The sequence below is a fragment of the Gobius niger genome (assembly GCF_951799975.1).
Source record: "Gobius niger genome assembly, chromosome: 7".
Classification (NCBI taxonomy): domain Eukaryota; kingdom Metazoa; phylum Chordata; class Actinopteri; order Gobiiformes; family Gobiidae; genus Gobius; species Gobius niger.
This window is the reverse complement of record NC_136858.1, coordinates 20,553,286-20,572,944: the sequence shown is the minus strand read 5'-3', so window position 1 is coordinate 20,572,944 and position 19,659 is coordinate 20,553,286. Positions and strand designations below refer to the sequence as shown.

The 19,659-nt window shown below is 40.7% G+C and overlaps 1 protein-coding gene across 3 annotated transcripts in view; it reads right to left on the bottom strand.

The window, feature by feature from the left end:
* LOC306965935 (inactive phospholipase D5-like) overlaps positions 1 to 19,659 on the bottom strand; it is a 60,542-nt gene that overhangs the window by 14,710 nt on the left and 26,173 nt on the right. For all 3 annotated transcript variants that reach the window (XM_079560544.1, XM_079560542.1, XM_079560543.1), the window contains exon 2: positions 627 to 763. In XM_079560544.1, coding sequence (XP_079416670.1) covers positions 627 to 763 — 137 coding nt within the window. The remainder of the gene's footprint in view (positions 1 to 626; positions 764 to 19,659) is intronic.

The window sequence follows — 19,659 nt, the reverse complement described above, 5'->3', positions numbered from 1 at the left end:
AACCCCCAGTCTGAACCGAGCACATTTTCTCCAGTTTGGCTTTATCCAAATCTAAAAGCTTCTTGAAAAAAGCATCAAAACAGCGACGAAAACGCAACCAAAAAGTGATGAAAAAGCAAAAAAAAGGAGCCACGAAGAAGCAACAAAAGAGCAACAAATAGCAACGATAACACTATAAAAAAAAAACATGACTAAAAACATGATGAAAACACGACAAAATGGCGTCAAAAGCGATGAAGAAAGCAAAAAAAATACAAAAACGAGACCAAAAAAACAATGAAAACCAGGCAAAAAAGAGACAAAATCCAAGACGAAAATTACTTTAACAGGTCTTAGCTTTCAAATGAGGCGTCACACTGGCCTATAGGCTGTGAGCTCCAGTCGAGAAGCTTTTACATTTGAAGCCGAACTGGAGAAACTGTGCTCGGTTGGGAGGTTAACCAACTATTGCAAGATGCTAATCAACAAGAGATTAACAGATTAATCAATCAGGAAATCTATGTTCCTTGATTTTGTTCTGGCGTATTATTCATCATTACTGCACACCGAGCCTGTACTCATACATTGCGAGATTAAAGGTTGTGTATTTCAGATGTTGTTGTGACACGTGCGTACGATCATCTTACCGGCAGCTGCTCTCACAATTCTCTTCCGTGATGCCGTCTTCATCCTCTCCCCAGAGGTCCACAGCGGAAAAGATGAGGGCCACCAGCACGGCGAAGCAGCACACCAAGGCGAAGATCACAATGCACTTCTGCTGAGACTGCAACACACACAAGACGCACAAAATTGATCTGTGGGGGGTATTTTTGACTCCTTAACTCTTCCATATACACAGGAGGCCAAAGTGCTCCAACCTTGGCGCTCCCATTAGTTGAATGCTGACCACCACTTTAATTTAATGCCCAGCTCAGCAGCTCATAACGCGGGACAGAGCTGAATTAACCGAAATGTACCGAAGGTCAGATGTTTACAGTAATGTGAGAAGTTCAGGTGCCTATATTAAGACCGAAGTGGAGGGGATACAAAAGGGGAAAGGTACATGCAGGACACTGGTAATTCTTTGGAGATAGGCCAAATGTTTATATTAGTTTGAAAGTACGTCTTGAGCAACGAGTAATGTCATAGCACTTACAAGGCTACTTAAAGGGACTATACGGAGTTTAAAAATGTTAGAACTAAGTATTTTCCTCCCCCCACATGTTCCAGCCATGTCCTAATGTGTAGAATGAGCTCAGACCTGTTCACCACAACTGCCTCTAAAATCCTGCACTGTCACTCAAAAAGGTGCTAATTCGGGTCCGAAGTGCCGCCATGCACGAGCTTAATATAGAAGGTGCAGTTACGAATAAGACCAGAGGTGGCAGTAGTGACCATAAAATTACTAACTTGCATCTAGCCTCTTTAAAGCAGTACTAGTAAGTAACTCATGCCCCTTGAGGCCATAAGCGCCACTGCAGGTGTCGTAGCATGTCAGTGAGAGTAAATATATGCTGACAGAAAAGACATAGAGAGGGATATTGTACATCCAATTAAACAAGGGAGATCAGTTTTTTCACGCAAACTTGGCTGTAAATACTGTTTAAGGGGTGCTAGCCCACAGTTAGCTTTGCCCATTAGCCTGTTAGCTTCTTCTTCATGATTCCATTAGTGTGTATTGGGGCCTCCGGGTCGGAGCAGGGAAAGCTGCAAGTGGCCAGAGAGACCAGGGGGGAGATTTAATTTATTTACAATTTATTTTTATTAACAATTTATTTGTTGGTTTATTTGGTGTGGACAGTGCATGTTAATTAACATACAGGGGTCTCATGCATGTAAACACGCCGCACCGAATTGTACCCTTGGGCTAATTTCCATCCGTTGTCCCCCGTGCACACTCTCAAACACACTCTCATTCATCCTGGCCTATTGTACATGTTTTTAGTGGTAGGGGAAACCGGAGTAGACACAGGGAGAACATGCAAACTCCACACGCACCGTCCTAGTGGGAACTGAACCCGGGACCTTCTAGCTGTGAAGCACGAGCACTAACCGCTGCACTACTGTGCCACCCATCATCCCATCAACACTTGTATTACCCCCAGATTTACTAAGGTAAACAAGTTACTTACTGCTTTAAGTTCATACACTGATATAATGCAAATAATATACAAAACAAAAAAGCAACAGAGTTATGATCAGGAGCTGTCATCACCTTTTCCATCGTTTCCACACTGTTTGATTTACTGTAATTTTCTGTTTTTGTGGTGCAATGCAGAATAGCTTTGGTTAAGGACATGCAGTGCAAACCAATTCTGCTAAAAAAGTTCAAACGATTTCAATCAACATCCAAGGGTGAATTGGCCAATATAATCCACAGTGTTTCTTCTAAATTGAATCTCATGACAGTTTGTCAAAAAAAAAAAAAAAAGACTACATTTAACTTCTTCCTTAAAAAAGTTTTTCAAATACTTTTGTGTGGGTTTGGCCGCTGATACCTTAATATTATAACCACTGAGCTCTGAAGTGAAAATCTGCTCAGTTCGTTACCGTGGCATCTTTTAGTTGTGTCATTAGGTAAATATAACTTGGCAAGAGTCAAGTTAATACTATAGTGTAAGCTACATTATAAGGGTGGATGGATGGATGGGTAATACAGTATAAACCTGGAATAACTCCAGGTTAAATCATACAGCTGAGAATTTGCTCCTGATTGGATAATACTGTATGCACCTCATTTTAGCCACTCACAATAAATCTATAATTGCAAACCAATGGAATAAATATTATTTGTGTTTGTAAGTGACAAGCAGCATTTTTCGGCTTCGCCCTGCTCTAAATTGATTTAGCATGTTTTGGCAGCAAACGTAGCACCCGCCCACTCATGGCAAAACTGCCTCATGATTGGCTCGTCCCACCAGTTGGATGAATTTTAGCAAGTTTGTGAACTGACATATCTAGTGAGATTTTTGTTGTGTTCTGGTTGCTCTGTGGTCAGTAAATCCAAATTAAGGATGCCCAAATGGTTTTAATCAAAACATGAGCATCTGTGGTTCAGATGTCAAAAAACAGTGCAAGAATTTGTACAACTTTGAGGATTATCCAGTAAATTGCGCATTTGCCTATTTTTCTCCAATTCTGTGAAGGATTCAAAGTGACAACCTTTATAACCAAACAAGTGTTACTGTAAATAATCGCCCTGAAAAGTTGCCAAAAGTGTCAAAACTAATTATAAAGATCATTAGCAAAGACTGATCATCCCTTCCTCTGAGACTATTACATATCACACGCCATTGGTGTCTGGGAGACAAAACTGCAGCAAAGCCCCCAATCACTTTTTGTTTATTGAAGCTGAAAAGATTCATGTGCACAGGACTTCAATTAATCTGCTATAGACAATTTAATGTCCCCACTGAACCTCACAGAGATTAAATGGAGGACAAGAGAGTTTGTGCTTCTTGGAAACAGTTCTAAAATGCAGCTTTCTCTACAACAATTCGGCAGCGTCAAGACCAATGCAAGGAAATGTTCTTAAAACGTCTGACATTCAGGCTAAACCAGGGGACAGCTTCTGTTCGAAATGTCTGAGCACTTAGTGAATACACGTTTAGCAAACAACGGCTAAAACGGTTAACTTTAACTGTCTGACTTTACTCAGTGTTTATGTTGTTTGTCTAACAGCAAAATGTTTCAGTACTGGGCGGCATTTGATGAAATCTTCCAGGAAAAGAGTCTAGACATACAGAAGGTGGATGCTCTCCTACAAATCTGTAAGTTCTGCTACTTCAAAATGTCAAAGTACAAACTACACTTAGTACTAATGAGTGTTTTATGCTTCTAACCACAGGGATGACCAGTAGTAGCCTTAGCGTGTGGTCAGTGGCGAATGATCGGAGTTAAAGAGCACCAGGGATCGCAGACAGAAGAGACGGTATCCAAATCAATAGAGCTGCATTACAGGAAGTATTCTGACACTACTTGACTGCAGCCTTCATGGAAAATATATGTACTATTTGTGCTACTATTGAGCTCTGTCGCTATATTCAGACATTCAACAACACAACTTTTCAGCACGGATCATCTTACCACATCAGCATGAAAAGGGGCTCAAAGTTCATACTACAATGTATTTTGCATGATAATCCGATGATAAGTGGGCAGCTCTGATGTCAAGTGTGAACGCACTCAATGCCTGGAGGAGGCCATGAAATCCAATCATCGCCACCACAGATATTCTGTTCCAAAGGATTGCAGAGTGCGTTTGAATAGCTACTAGACCACGCTGATGCACTGAGAGTGCTTGCAAACAGTAGCGTTTAATGCATGTACATTTTAAATCGGGGGAACAATGTTTTTTCTTTGAGCAGGGGGTGGGAGCGTGCGCAGCAAATGGCAAAGGGCAAAGGGATTTGTGGTGTCAGGCGTCAGTGGCACTCAAATGGTTACAAATGGTGGACTTAGACTAAAATATGCATACCTAGAAGATGATATGAGAGCAAGTAAGGACAGCAGAATGTAAACAAACAACTATAAACAATTAACTTAAGAACTGTAAAAGCTTTTGTGAAAGATGAATAGAGGTCATATTTGGCTTCAATGCCAGTTCAGCACCTTCTGCTGCTATAGACAAATATCAAACATCAACAAATATTTAATATCCACGCACATACAGAACTCATACCCTCATATCACTGAAATCTTGCTGTTGGTGCCCCATATTGATTGCATTCCCTCAAATAAAAACATTAAGCCCAAATAACCAGGAGTAATACAAGGCCAAAAAACATAGGTAATTTGATTTGGAGTGATTTCTCGGAGGCGGTTTTTGAAAGCTTTCCAGAAATCCTTTAAAGAGTTGTGTTGCAAGGTGCATGGCACAGAGCCAGCCCGGCCCTATAGCACTGAGAGCGTGTATCTGTCTTGGTCTGAAACACACCGAAAACTCCAAGGTGAAGCCCGGGCCACTGAGACGGCATGTTTATATCCTCTGGTCAGGGAGGGATGTATCTGTCTGCCCTTTTCTCAGCTCGCTCCCTAGGCTCTCCATCAGTAAAAGCCTGTCGTTTTCTCTCTACAAAGAAAATGGCAAAAGTGGAGGGACGGTTATGTTTGATGTGTCTTTTAGATCTTGGAAAGGCAGAGAAACAAGACTGGTAAGCTCTTGACAGTCTGATTTTTTTTTAAATTGTGCAGAATTAGTTTTAATTAAAGTGGTTTACAAAAACAAAAAAGAGGGCAACTGCATTGAAAAGTAAGTTTCAATGTGGATATGAAACCATCATTCTAAGCACACATGAGTATCAAAGAAGGAGGTAGATCAAAGTTACCTTTTCTTTTTTTTCTTTTTTTCTGCTGTGGGGCAGAATCTACTTTTCACAGAACATCATATTCATGCTAATATTCACTGGTACAAGTTTAAATCGAAATATCGACACATTTAGATTTCCAATGTGTTGTGAAGGTTTTGCACAAGCAGTAATACATACATTTAAGTTGTGTTACTTCAAATATCAGGTGTACAATTAAAATTAAATTAAATTAAAATAGTACATTATAGCAGCAGGATTTTTTTTTACTGCAGAGAGTCCATAATGGTCCTGAAGAGAACAGCTTAACAAAAAGGCAGCTTAACCCACTTAAGAGGCACCAAGAGCCCCCCACAAATGCATCACAGTGGGGGTGTCACAAGAGTAGCTACAGGAAACAAGGAGGTATCCGGGTGAGACACAGCTAAGGCACACATCTATTGTTCTGGCTAATGTTCGTTCACTGGAGAATAAAAGAGAATAACTGCTAAGCTCTTCCCAGAAGATGGTGAAAAACTGTTGTGGCGCAGAGGGAGCTGCGCAGGAGGAAGAGGAAGAAGGAGGTGGAGGAGCTAGCCTGTGCAGGACACCATGCTCTGAAACAGGATCCGTTTCAGAGGATCAGAGGAAACCGAAGGCAGCCAGCCGGGTTCCTCCAGGTGCTACGGTTTTCCTGACCTACTGCTGGTCAGGTTGACCCACAGTGGTGGCGCAGCTCAGTTGCAGTGACTCAGGACTAACACCTGAACACTATTTCGTTGTACAATGACAAATAAAGCACTTACTTAAATTGTGCTTTCAAAGCTTTTCAAATCGCTACAATAGGAGCTCACATTCATACTGTACATAGGCAGGGTGGACACAGCATAAGAGCGGAGATCGGTCAGAGCCTTTTTCAATCAATAGACATTTTAAAATCTACAGAATATGCAATGAAAGAGGCTGTTAAAGATGGTCAAAGATATAATATCTTTGACCATATTTCCCAAATCTTAATCCAGATCCAGACCAGCAATCAAAGCTACTGTAACTTCTTTCATAATTTCATCTTTCCCATCTCATCGATCTGACTAATTTGTAACACTCCAAAACCTGCTATTTCTTGCGAGTTCTTGCAGTCACGCTCACAAACTATCAAACCAAGGCCGGCAGAAACATAACCTCCTAACATGAGGTGACATCTCTCTTGAAAGCTTTCCTCGAACGCCTCTCAACTTCCCATAATCATGTGTCGTGCGCTCGGGTGGATCAACACTGTCCGGTTTGTTTATTCTTTTGTTGATCTACGATGCTCCATGCTGCGGCTGAGATTAACCAGCGATGCACCGGCAGACGCACAAAACAAGCTTTTATGGTTATTTGCATCTGAATGATAAAATACTACCCAGGATACTTACAGGCGCTGCTGCCTCCTGTGTTATTACACTCAAGCAACACTCAAATTGTGTCGATAAATATAACAATCTAATCTCTGTGCAGGGGTGTCAGTGCAAGGGAGCAGATCATTTCAGCAAAACAAACTGAGGCATTTTTCGATTAGCGCTCCCTGATGTCTTAAAGGGGGCCTATTATGCAAAATCGACTTTTTCAAGCTTTACATCATGTTATTAAGTCATTCCCTCATTAAAACCATGCCTGAAGTGTTGCCTTGGCACATTCACGTATTTTCGAGTAATCTGTAGAAACTCTGATGGCGGCCATTTTAGGGATAAAACGCCTGATTCCTTCAGGAAACGCCCTCGACCTCCAGGATACGCCTCCGACCTTTCGTCACCAGCCGAGTAACCAACCACTGCTCTTCAGCAGAACCCCCTCCCCGCAGTGTCTAGCCCTAAGATGTAAACAGAGTCATCATGGATGATTAGCTTCATGTGTTGTGAACCGGAGCCACAGCAGACTTTTACAAAGACACACATCAGTGTTTCTGTTACCTAAACACCCAGGATTAAAACCGGTGACAAGAACACTTATTTCAGTGTCTGGTTCTGCGCTGGGCCTTGATGATGCACAGAGCCTCCGGAGAAAGCTAATGCTAAGCTAAACCTCGAGTCATCACGTGAAAACGAGAAATGTGCACAAATAAAGTCAATAAAACCACCACACACATAAAGAACCGTTTAACAATGATCACACACGGAGCCAGGCTTGTTGATTTGGAAGTTTATTGCTCACATTTCATCTACAATGGGTCATAGCCGAGTGGTTTTCTCCCGGAGCTAACAAGCTAGCCGCGACAAGCTAACGGGAAAATTCACTGAATACAAGCATATTATGCATTGAAAACGTCACTAAAACAGGCAACTGCTTGAAGCAGCCTTTATGATGATCACACACTGAGCCGGGCTTGTTGATTGTGTAGTTTATTGCTCACATTTCATCTACAGTGAGTCGTAGCCGAGTGGTTTCTCTCGGAGCTAAGGCACTATTAGCCGCGACAAGCTAACAACCTTCACCTTCACAACATTCATTGAAAACAGGCAGCATATTATGCACAAATAACGTCAATAAAGCAGCAACTACTCGAAGCAGCCTTTACGATGATCACACAATGAGCCTGGCTTTACACATTTGTGGTTTATTACAGACTTTTCATCAACAATGAGCTGTAGTCGATTATAACAAGCTAACGGGTAACCTCGAAAAACCACTGTCCACCTGCACAGATAATGTCCGTCTTTTGAATCGTATGGGCTCCTGCAAATCCTGGTGTAGTCCATGGGGGTATATTTAGAGATCCATAGGGCATGGCAGTTACAAAGAGAGAGCCTCCAAACAGCAGTTATTTTTCAGGCAAGAGCCCCTTCCAAGCGTCCGGTGTGGAAGGTTTGTCTCCAAATAATATCCTGTGTGGCCATTGTTCACAAAGTGATAAACAGTAGGTCCTTTCCAACAATAAAAATTAAAATGCACCGATCGTAGTTTCAATACTTGAGACAACGAGCGGAGTGTTGTTGTGATGCCACAGACAGCGTGTGGAGGGGGCGTGTCGGAAAGGGTCAGAGGTTCTTAAAGAGACAGAGGCCTATTTCAAGTCATTTGCTAACGCCATTTTGAAAGAGCAATTTTATACAAGGCAGTTATTCTAATTTACTGCATTGACAGACCAACAGAAGGTTTTGTCATCATTGTAGTGTCCTATAGACTGGTGCTATGTGGCTGAAAAAAGCATAATACCCCCTCTTTAATAATGTATGATTGGAGATACCAGAGGTGCGGCATGAGTGACTGCTGTGCACAATATAAGTCCTAATACTGTCAAGTCCCCAGAATATGCTGACGCAATAAGAATCTGTGGAAAAAGTGTATGTTATGCTGGTTGGGGCAAAATGTAAGTTTGCTATTATATTCTAAATGCATGCAGTTTTGTTGTTGTAGTTTTTAGAAAAAGTATAGTTTTTGGATTAACACTTGTGCCGAGTGTGAAACAATCATGATCAAACAGTCAAACCTTTCCAACCTCAGCCGTTCACTCTATTTGATTCCAGGTTAATCACAGTTATTTGGATCTTGACATTGAATTGCCTGGAAGAGCATGAAGAATGGTCCTAAATCACTGTATATGACTTCAGTATTCATGTGTTTCTGCATCCTGGCTTCAGATAGTCGGCCTCTCTCCTCTGGGCCTGGTACAGTGACACGTGCATGGAGACGGTTCAGACTCCTCTGCCTCTGCTCCCCTGAGTGAGCAGCCGGAGGAGCAGCTCTGCCCTTATCACAAGTACAGCAGCTTCATGACATGCCCTCGCAATAACTCGCGCACCTCCCGGACCTGAGGACAGCTCACAGGGCTTATTGATTGACTGCGGAATCCTTCCGCAGTCAATAAATGGTTTTGGTGTTCTTTATCTATTATTGATTGACTGCGGAAAACTTCCGCAGTCAATAATTGGTTTTCATGTTCTTTATTATTATTATTATTATTATTAATCTATGTTTTTCCCGTTTTTCAACAGCTTTCACAGCTTTCACAGTTTCAGCAATTTCAGCAAGTTATACATTTAAACGTTCCGCATGTTTGGGAGAATCCTGCGATTACTTTTGGGAATTCAGCGATTTCCGTTTTTTCCGCAATCGGCCGATATTTGGACGATTTTTCCCATTACTTATAATGGGGCTTCCTCAAATTCACAGATTTTGCAGTTTTTTCCACAGTTTCAGCAATTTCTGCAGTTTGTGCTTGTTCAGCTTCCGCAGCTTGTCAGTTTTCAGAAAAAATTTGAGTTCTGCAGTTTTCCAGTTTTTTTCTACGGGATCGGGAATTCTGCCATTGATTTGTATGGGGAATTCTGCCCATTCATTTTAATGGGACTTCAGGTACTTTCAGCCATTTCTGCAGTTCAAAAACTTCTGCAGTTCAAATACTTCTGCAGTTCAAATACTTCTGCAGTTCAAATACTTCTGCAGTTCAAATACTTCTGCAGTTCAAATACTTCTGCAGTTTCAAATACTTCTGCGGTTCAAATACTTCTGCAGTTCAAATACTTATGCAGTTCAAATACTTATGCAGTTCAAATACTTCTGCAGTTCAAATACTTCTGCAGTTTCAAATACTTATGCAGTTCAAATACTTCTGCAGTTCAAATACTTCTGCAGTTTCAAATACTTATGCAAGTTCAAATACTTCTGCAGGTCAAATACTTCTGCAGTTCAAATACTTCTGCAGTTCAAATACTTCTGCAGTTCAAATACTTCTGCAGTTTCAAGGATTGGGACCAAGACCCGAACCAAGACCCGAACCAAGACCCAGACCAAGACCCGAACCAAGACCCGAACCAAGACCCGAACCAAGACCCGAACCAAGACCCAGACCAAGACCCAGACCAAGACCCGAACCAAGACCCGAACCAAGACCCGAACCAAGACCCGAACCAAGACCCGAACCAAGACCCGAACCAAGACCCAGACCAAGACCCGAACCAAGACCCAGACCAAGACCCAGACCAAGACCCAGACCAAGACCCGAACCAAGACCCGAACCAAGACCCAGACTAAGACCTGAACCAAGACCCGAACCAAGACCCAGACCAAGACCCGAACCAAGACCCGAACCAAAACCCAGACTAAGACCTGAACCAAGACCCGAAACAAGACCCAGACCAAGACCCAGACCAAGACCCGAACCAAGACCCGAACCAAGACCCAGACTAAGACCTGAACCAAGACCCGAACCAAGACCCAGACCAAGACCCGAACCAAGACCCAGACCAAGACCTGAACCAAGACCCGAACCAAGACCCGAACCAAGATCCGAACCAAGACCCGAACCAAAACCCAGACTAAGACCTGAACCAAGACCCGAACCAAGACCCAGACCAAGACCCAGACCAAGACCCGAACCAAGACCCAAACAAAGACCCAATCCAAGACCCAGACCAAGACCCGAACCAAGACCTAGACCAAGATCTTACCCAAGACCCGAACCAAGACCCGAACCAAGACCCGAACCAAAACCCAGACTAAGACCCGAACCAAGACCCGAACCAAAACCCGAACCAAGACCCGAACCAAGACCTAGACCAAGATCTGACCCAAGACCTGGACCAAGATTCAAATCAAGACCCGAACCAAAACCCAGACTAAGACCTGAACCAAGACCCGAACCAAGACCCGAACCAAGACCCGAACCAAGACCCAGACCAAGACCCGAACCAAGACCTGAACCAAGACCCAGACCAAGACCCAGACCAAGACCCAGACCAAGACCCAGACCAAGACCCGAACCAAGACCCAGACCAAGACCCAAACCAAGACCCAGACCAAGACCCGAACCAAGACCCACACCAAGACCCGAACCAAGACCCACACCAAGACCAAGACCAAAAACCACAGAAGCCAGGCCAAGTCCAGACTAAGTTGCCATAGTTACCCGAATTAAAACCATAACCAGGAAATCCATAGAAACCAGGTCAAGTCCAGACCAAGTTACCATAGTAACCTGAATTAAAACCATAACCAGGTAAACCACAGAAGCCAGGCCAAGTCCAGACCAAGTAACCATAGTAACCTGAATTCAATCCATAACCAGGTAAATCACAGAAGCCAGGCCAAGTCCAGACCACATTTCCATAGTTACCGGATAATTTCAGGAGTTTCAAGTATTTCAGGAGTGGTGAGGAATTCAACAGTGTTAAGGATTATAGGAATTTCAAGGTTTTAACAGTTTCAAAGAATTCAGGAGTTTCAAGGTTTCAACAGTTTCAAGGTTTCAACAGTTTCAAAGTTTCAACAGTTTCAAGGATTTCAGGAGGTTCAAGGTGTCAACAGTTTTGAAGATTTCAGGAGTTTCAATGTTTCAAATCTTTCAAGGACTTCAGGCGTTTCAAAGAAAGTATTTTAACAGTTTCAAGGCATTTTCAAGGATTATTCAGGTGACTTCTGCATTAGATCTATTCCGCAGTCAATCGCAATTGCGCAGCAATTGCAAAATTTTCTAGTTATTATTATTCCGTCTTTTTCCCGTTTTTCTGCAGCTTTCACAACTTTCACAATTTCAGCGATTTCCACAAGTTATACATCAAAACGTTCCGCATGTTGGAGAGAATCCTGCTATTACTTTTGGGAATTCTACAACTTCCGGTTTTTCCGCAATCGGCCGATATTCGGCCGATTTTTCCCATTACTTATAATGGGGCTTCCGCAAATTGATGTTTTTCTGCAACTTTTTCCAATTTTTTTGCAATTTCTGCAGTTTGTGCTTGTTCAGGTTCCACAACTAGTCAGTTTTCAGAAAAAATTTGAGTTCTGCAGTTTTCCAGTTTTTTTCTACGGGCTTGGGAATTCTGCCATTGATTTGTATGGGGAATTCTGTCCATTCATTTTAATAGGATTTCTGATACAGTGAAGTCTGTGAGTGATTTAAACAGTTTATACAAAGTTAAGACTTTATACAATGTCAAGAGTTTCTGCAATTTCAACAGTTTTTACAGTTTAAGCAACAAAATAAGGATTTTTGCAATTACGACACAATTATGCTACTAAATAGGGATTTTCACAATAAAAGCACTATAATGCAACTTAATAGGGATTTTCACATGTAAAGCAGTATAATGCAACTTAATAGGGATTTTCACATGTAAAGCAGTATAATGCAACTTAATAGGGATTTTCACAATAAAAGCACTATAATGCAACTTAATAGGGATTTTCGCATGTAAAGCACTATAATGCAACTTAATAGGGATTTTCACAATAAAAGCACTATAATGCAACTTAATAGGGATTTTCACATGTAAAGCACTATAATGCAACTTAATAGGGATTTTCACATATAAAGCAGTATAATGCAACTTAATAGGGATTTTCACATGTAAAGCACTATAATGCAACTTAATAGGGATTTTCGCATGTAAAGCACTATAATGCAACTTAATAGGGATTTTCGCATGTAAAGCACTATAATGCAACTTAATAGGGATTTTCACATATAAAGCACTATAATGCAACTTAATAGGGATTTTCACATGTAAAGCACTATAATGCAACTTAATAGGGATTTTCACAATAAAAGCACTATAATGCAACTTAATAGGGATTTTCGCATATAAAGCACTATAATGCAACTTAATAGGGATTTTCACATGTAAAGCACTATAATGCAACTTAATAGGGATTTTCACAATAAAAGCACTATAATGCAACTTAATAGGGATTTTCACATATAAAGCACTATAATGCAACTTAATAGGGATTTTCACATGTAAAGCACTATAATGCAACTTAATAGGGATTTTCACATGTAAAGCACTATAATGCAACTTAATAGGGATTTTCACATGTAAAGCACTATAATGCAACTTAATAGGGATTTTCACAATAAAAGCACTATAATGCAACTTAATAGGGATTTTCGCATGTAAAGCACTATAATGCAACTTAATAGGGATTTTCACAACAAAAGCACTATAATGCAACTTAATAGGGATTTTCACATGTAAAGCACTATAATGCAACTTAATAGGGATTTTCACATGTAAAGCACTATAATGCAACTTAATAGGGATTTTCACATGTAAAGCACTATAATGCAACTTAATAGGGATTTTCGCATATAAAGCACTATAATGCAACTTATTAGGGATTTTCATATGTAAAGCAGTATTATGCAACTTAATAGGGATTTTCACATGTAAAGCACTATAATGCAACTTAATAGGGATTTTCACAATAAAAGCACTATAATGCAACTTAATAGGGATTTTCACATATAAAGCACTATAATGCAACTTAATAGGGATTTTCACATGTAAAGCAGTATTATGCAACTAAATGAGGATTTTCACAATAAAAGCACTCTTGTGCAATTATGATTTTTTTCACAACTTTTATGCAATTTTTGCAATTTCTGCATTAGTAGCCTACGATTCCGCAGTCAATCGCAATTGCGCAGCAATTGCAAAATTTTCTAGTTATACACAGAATGCAAAAAAGTAGATTTCTCGTTTTTTTTAATGCACCATATGACGTTTCTTAATCACAAACATGGTTGTATTCAGTTTCATGCATACGAGAGCAAATCTAAAATAATTATTATTACTTTGCCCCATTGGCTTTACTTTATCTCAGCTCTTTCACAGGACGAAGAGCTGAGAGAGAAATTCTGCAAATTGTTAGAGCCAAGACTCAAAATCAACAATAATCAGACAGAAGAGCCTTAGCCACTTGACTATCAAGTGCGCCGGTCACTGGTAAATCGGTGAAACTCCATCTCTTGGAAGCTAATCAGGCCTCATTCCCACGCTGTCCACAATTTGCACTGATATTGGCAAATCACAAAAAGATCTTCCACCTATTTCAAAATGGAGACTTAAAGGAATAGGCCACCGTTTTTACATACTGAGATATGTTCTTACCTTAGCTTTGACGAGTTCTTTAGGACCTGTCTGGTCTTCTCCCGTGCCTTCAATCACGTAAACACAGCACAGACGGCGTTAGCATGTAGCCTCTCCCCCTCTCCACTATAGCTCCAAAACAGGTCAAGATAGAAGCTACCAAGCTCTTCCACGTTTTCCCTACTTAAATATGGTTACGTGGAGTGTTCCACTACAAAGTATAATTACACAAAAATTAAACAATGTGGATTTTCTAAGCGGATAAAAGGGGGAACTATATTGTGAGGCGTAATAATACCAGGAGTAGTTTGGCATCCGCATAGTAAAGTGAAGATATTACTGCGCGGATTTTGAACTACTCCTGGTATTATTACGCCTTACAATATAGTTCCCCCTTTTATCCACTTAGAAAATCCACATTGTTTAATTTTGCGTACTATACTTTGTAGTGGAACACTTCACGTAACCGTATTTAAATAGGGAAAACGTGGAAGAGCTTCGTAGCTTCTATCTTGACCTGTTTTGGAGCTATAGAGGAGAGGGGGAGAGGCTAAATGCTAACGCCGTCTGCCCTGTGTTTACGTGATTGAAGGCACGGGTGAAGACCAGACAGGTCCTAAAGATCTTGTCAAAGCTAAGGTAAGAACATATCTCAGTATGTAAAAACGGTGGCCTATTCCTTTAAATGAAATGAGCACTACCTGGCGACAACTGTGTGTTTCCTTGAAACCTGCAGACAGTAACTGTTTTGGCTAAAGTCCCTTTTTCCATCTCTGGCTTCTTTCAAAAACTCTGCGTTTTCCAGGTTGAATAATAAGAGTGGTGACCCAGTTATACTGTAGATGCTAAGGTCAGAGCGGCATGTGGCCAGAGAAGTATTATCTTTGAAGAGTTTCCACCATCAGTCTCTGTTTGACAATTTTGTTTTTTCCTGGGCCTTTATGGTTCTACTCACACACAAACCAAGCGAATTACAGCAGCCACAAGTGATAAAGGGGCCATATTGCCATGTGAATATCCAATCCCATCAGATCTCGGATGGAAAGCAGGGTAAGGCCTGGTTACACATGGATGGGAGACCACCGGAGAACACCAGGAAGATTCGATTCGATTTTTCCCCCGCTTTAAAAGAAAGTAACATTAAATGTATGTATTTATTGTTCTAATTAAAGTGCATCAACAAATCCAAAAATAGGCAATCACTGTAAAAAAAAAACCTGAAAAGGGACTATACGGAGTTAAGTGTTAAAATTATGTATTTTCCTCCTCCTACATGTTCCAGCAATGTCCTAATGTGTAGAATGAGCTCAGACCTGTTCACCACAACTGCCTCTAAAATCCTGCAATGTCACTCAAAAAGTTGTTACTTTGGGTCCGAAGTGCCGTCATGCACGAGCTTAATATGGAAGGTGCAGTTACACGTATGACCTGGCATGAGGTGGCAGTAGTGAGAATAAAATGGCCAACTTGCATCTAGCCCCTTTAAAGGTCCTATCATGCAAAATCGACTTTTTAGAGCTTTTAGCCATGTTGTTGTGCTATTTCCTTATCAAAAACACCCCCAGAGTGGTTTGCGGCTTCATTCACGCAGCTCTCTGCAATCCTCCTGAATCCTGCTCTCTGAGCAGCTGCGCCTCCCTCTCCTGGTGAACGACTGACCTGTTCAGTTGTGTCGACACAGCGGAACGGAAGTGCTCGACGTCTGTAATGTAATGTCTTACAGCCTGATTTTAATTTGTAAAACAGCTTTTTCATTATTTCTGTTGTAAGAGAGAAACAAAGAGAGAAAAAAAAGTGAAGGGAAAAAAAAAAAAAAGGATGTGCCCAAGGTGCTTCCAGGTCAGCTGAGGCCAAAACAAACATATCCCTGAGCGTCTGAACAGATCAGTCATGTTTGCGCTGCAGCTGAAGATGGAGCTCGTTATAACTGGACACACCTGTTCTTTATTCTTACCTAATGATCATGTCACGGAGAAAAAGAAGCGCGTTTGGCTACGAGGACGGGAGTTTATTGAACCTTTTTCAAGAAGAGGCCACTCTCTCAGAAGTTGTTTTTTTCTCCGGGATTCGGCGACTATCACCAAAATGGTGTTTTTCTGTGACTGTCACTGATGGATGTTTGGTGAACCTTCGCCAGAACCAAAGTGGATTAACTTTTATAACCCATAATGTAAACAGCGATGGAGCAGAGTGGTGAGTCAATCCAAACGCGGGTTAGCTTGTGTGTTAGCATATTAGCATGTGTGTTAGCCATTTATGAAGCTGTGTTGCAGATGTCAACTCCGTATAACTGCATCGTGAAGTAACTTCACTTATTGTTGTTTATTTATATTACGGTAAAGTATGTGCGGACAGAGGGGGCGGAGTTAACTGAATCAAAGCGCTTTGTCTTCCGGGTTTGAAAAATACCTCCAGAAAACACTTGTATTTATCACAAAAATGAGTGCTCCATAATGGTAGAGGTACAATATATCATATACATGCCTATACGTAACTTTGGAATGGCTAAAATAGCATGATATAGATCCTTTAAGCCAGTGGAGACAAACAGTAAAAGACAATAAAAAAGCCCATGGGCTTGTTTATTGTCATATAGAATAACAATACATTCTATATGACAAAAATACAAATATAAACAAGAAACAAGTGCTACCTCAAGTGAAAATAGGTTTTCTGAAAATATGAATTGATTTGACTTGCCAACTCGATTTTCATTTCAAATCGATTTTTTGCCCAGCCCTACGCCTGTGTAAGCGTTTCCTCGGGTGAAAACTACTTTTGTGTGAAGCGCTTTGGGTGACTTGCACCTCTATACAAATAATATTCTGTTAACTAGGGTAAATCAGATATACGTATACCAAAATACTATACTGTATTAAAGATAGGTAGGACATGCATACACTGTACTGGCAGCATATATTTAACTTCACACTGATACACACATTTCCTAGTTACAGATGAAGGATAAATAATGCTAGAAGTTGAGAGTATCTTCTGTACTTTCAGACTAAATGTGCCCTGTGCTGTTGGATCAATAGAGGTGGGGCCTCATTCATCTTTGGGACAGGCAAACACGGGACAGCGGTGTGAGCCTGAATACAAAACAAGGACAGAACATGGGCCGGGATCTGCCTCCAATGAATTTAAAGAGACACTTCAGAGATGTCACACTTTGTTTGGCCCTATAATACCTACTGTGGACTGTCTCTGATGAAACCAGTGGATTGTTGATGCTAACAGTTGAAGGTGTAGCGATGTAATAATTGAACTGTATTTAATGCGCATCACGGCACGATCTTGGTAGAAAAAGGTCACACTAAAGGATATTGTGATTTTCTTTAAATAGTGAGATTTTGGAAAGATCGAAACGGTCAAACTTATAACCTGGAAATCACAGAGAACCTCACAATTATGAATAATATTACAGCATGGCGAAGGGACAGAGCAATAATTATCATGCAAAACATAAAGTCCTAAATAACACAAGATCAAATTTTAATCATGAAACGTTGAAAAATATTGCAAAGTACTGCAACTGCATTTCACAAACTATATAGCAACAGAATTACCAAAATATGCATTCAGCAGTTTGCAAAATGATCACCACTCTGTCAATTTAAGCATCACCCTCTTCATGTTTTTAATAGTTTAATAATTTCCTTTCGCTGTTAATGATACAAAGACTTTCTTTTTTTTAATCGTGGTTAAGCTTTACGATACAATATGGGGGTAATCAGGTCCAAACCTCAACAACAGTATCTGCACAAAATCTCATCAGTCCGACTCACCTGGGAATGTCACTGTCCTCCTTCAATATATTGCCTGCATTTGCCAGTCTGTGCTTTTCATCCCTGGGATCTATGGCTCAATACCTACACGAGCGGTGTCCAGTGGGACCCCCCGCACTGATCAATGTGTCAACTTCATCTGCTGCAAGCTTCTGACGGGCAGCACTGGAACATGTCAGTGGTGTCTTGAAATCTTTATGAGCAGCTACAGAAGAGAGTTCACTCCGGTCATAAAGAGTGAAGAGGGTGTGTGTTATTACCAGATTCACAAACTCATAACACAATGCACTCGCATAAACTGAATCAATACCTTGAGGAAAGCACAGCTGTAATTGGTTAAAATTATATATATTATATAGGGCTGCACAATATATAGTTGTAAAAATATTACATGACAGAAGAAGCCACAAAGTATCGCAACCAGAGGTCTTCCAACACATTTTCTGCTAAAAGTCTAAGACAAAAAAAACAAAAATAATAATAATACTAAAGATAAAATGTGCAAAATGTCAGGAAAAAACACATTGCGATTATGTTCAAAATATCTCCTTATAGCCTTTATTCAATTCAATTCAGTTAAATTCAGTAGTTTATTTTGGGCACTAAAATATTTACACCGGACTGTAGCCTTGGTCCATATAAACAATGGTCCATATTAAAAAAGACACACAAAAAGCAAAACAAAACAGTAATTCCCTGTATAGGCTCAGAAGCCAGTGAGGCTACTGGAAAAGTAACGCACCGAGCTCAATACAGTAGTGATACTAGTCCGACAGCTTGCACATGCACCTGTACATGCAGGGCAGTTGGGCACATCCGCATTCACAAACATTTGGCTTGCACTGCTCCATCATGGGACCCTCAGCAGCATCCGCATGACATCATTATGCACCATAGTAAGTCTTTGCATACTGCTCTTTTTGTAACGCCTCCACAGGTGCAGTATATGGCAGTGCAATACGCTTTAATATAAAGAGTCTGATTTTAACAGTTGAGCTCATTCCAAGCCTGTGGAACAGCCTGTTGGCCCGTCCATAAAGCATTGAACACTGTCTGTGAATGTCTCTATCATCAGACAAGTCTGCAGTGACATAGTGCCCCAAACACTTCTCTTCACTTGACTTTTAGAGTGATTTTTTTCAAGGATGTGTTTTCTATTCAGTAAAATATATTTTTCTGTAATGCAGGAACTGAAGGATAAATAGCAATTTGAGAGTTGGTTACTTTCTGTGCCTCTCAATGACAGGCAAAGGCCACTTGAGAGATGCGATTTTGGTGGACGCTATAGGTTGTGTTTTTGGAGGACAGCTGGGCAGACTAGCTTTGTTTCGCCAAAACTTTAGCCCAATATCAATTTACCATCTCACAAAATACAACTGCAGACAACCAAAACAAGTAAGCATTTGGTTGCATAATGAATGTGTGTTATTTCTATTTTTAGGCAGGTTAATTTAGTTAAGCTGTGGAAACACCCCAAACCACCCTGTCCTGCTTTGTCCCGATCCAACCTTTTGTCTGAACAAGAAAATGTAGAATTGGATAGTGGCATCTACATAAATTATTATTCTATTCACATGTAATACTGTATGTCGCTAAATTTGAGAGTTTGAGAGAATTTGAGTGTTTTCAATAATGATATTTATCTCATTAATATTGACTAAGCAATGTAGGCAGAGGTCCACACTTTCATAACGTCAGATCTATTCACTTCAGAGCTGTTTAGGAATCAATGGGGTGACAACCTCATGATGAGCCGGT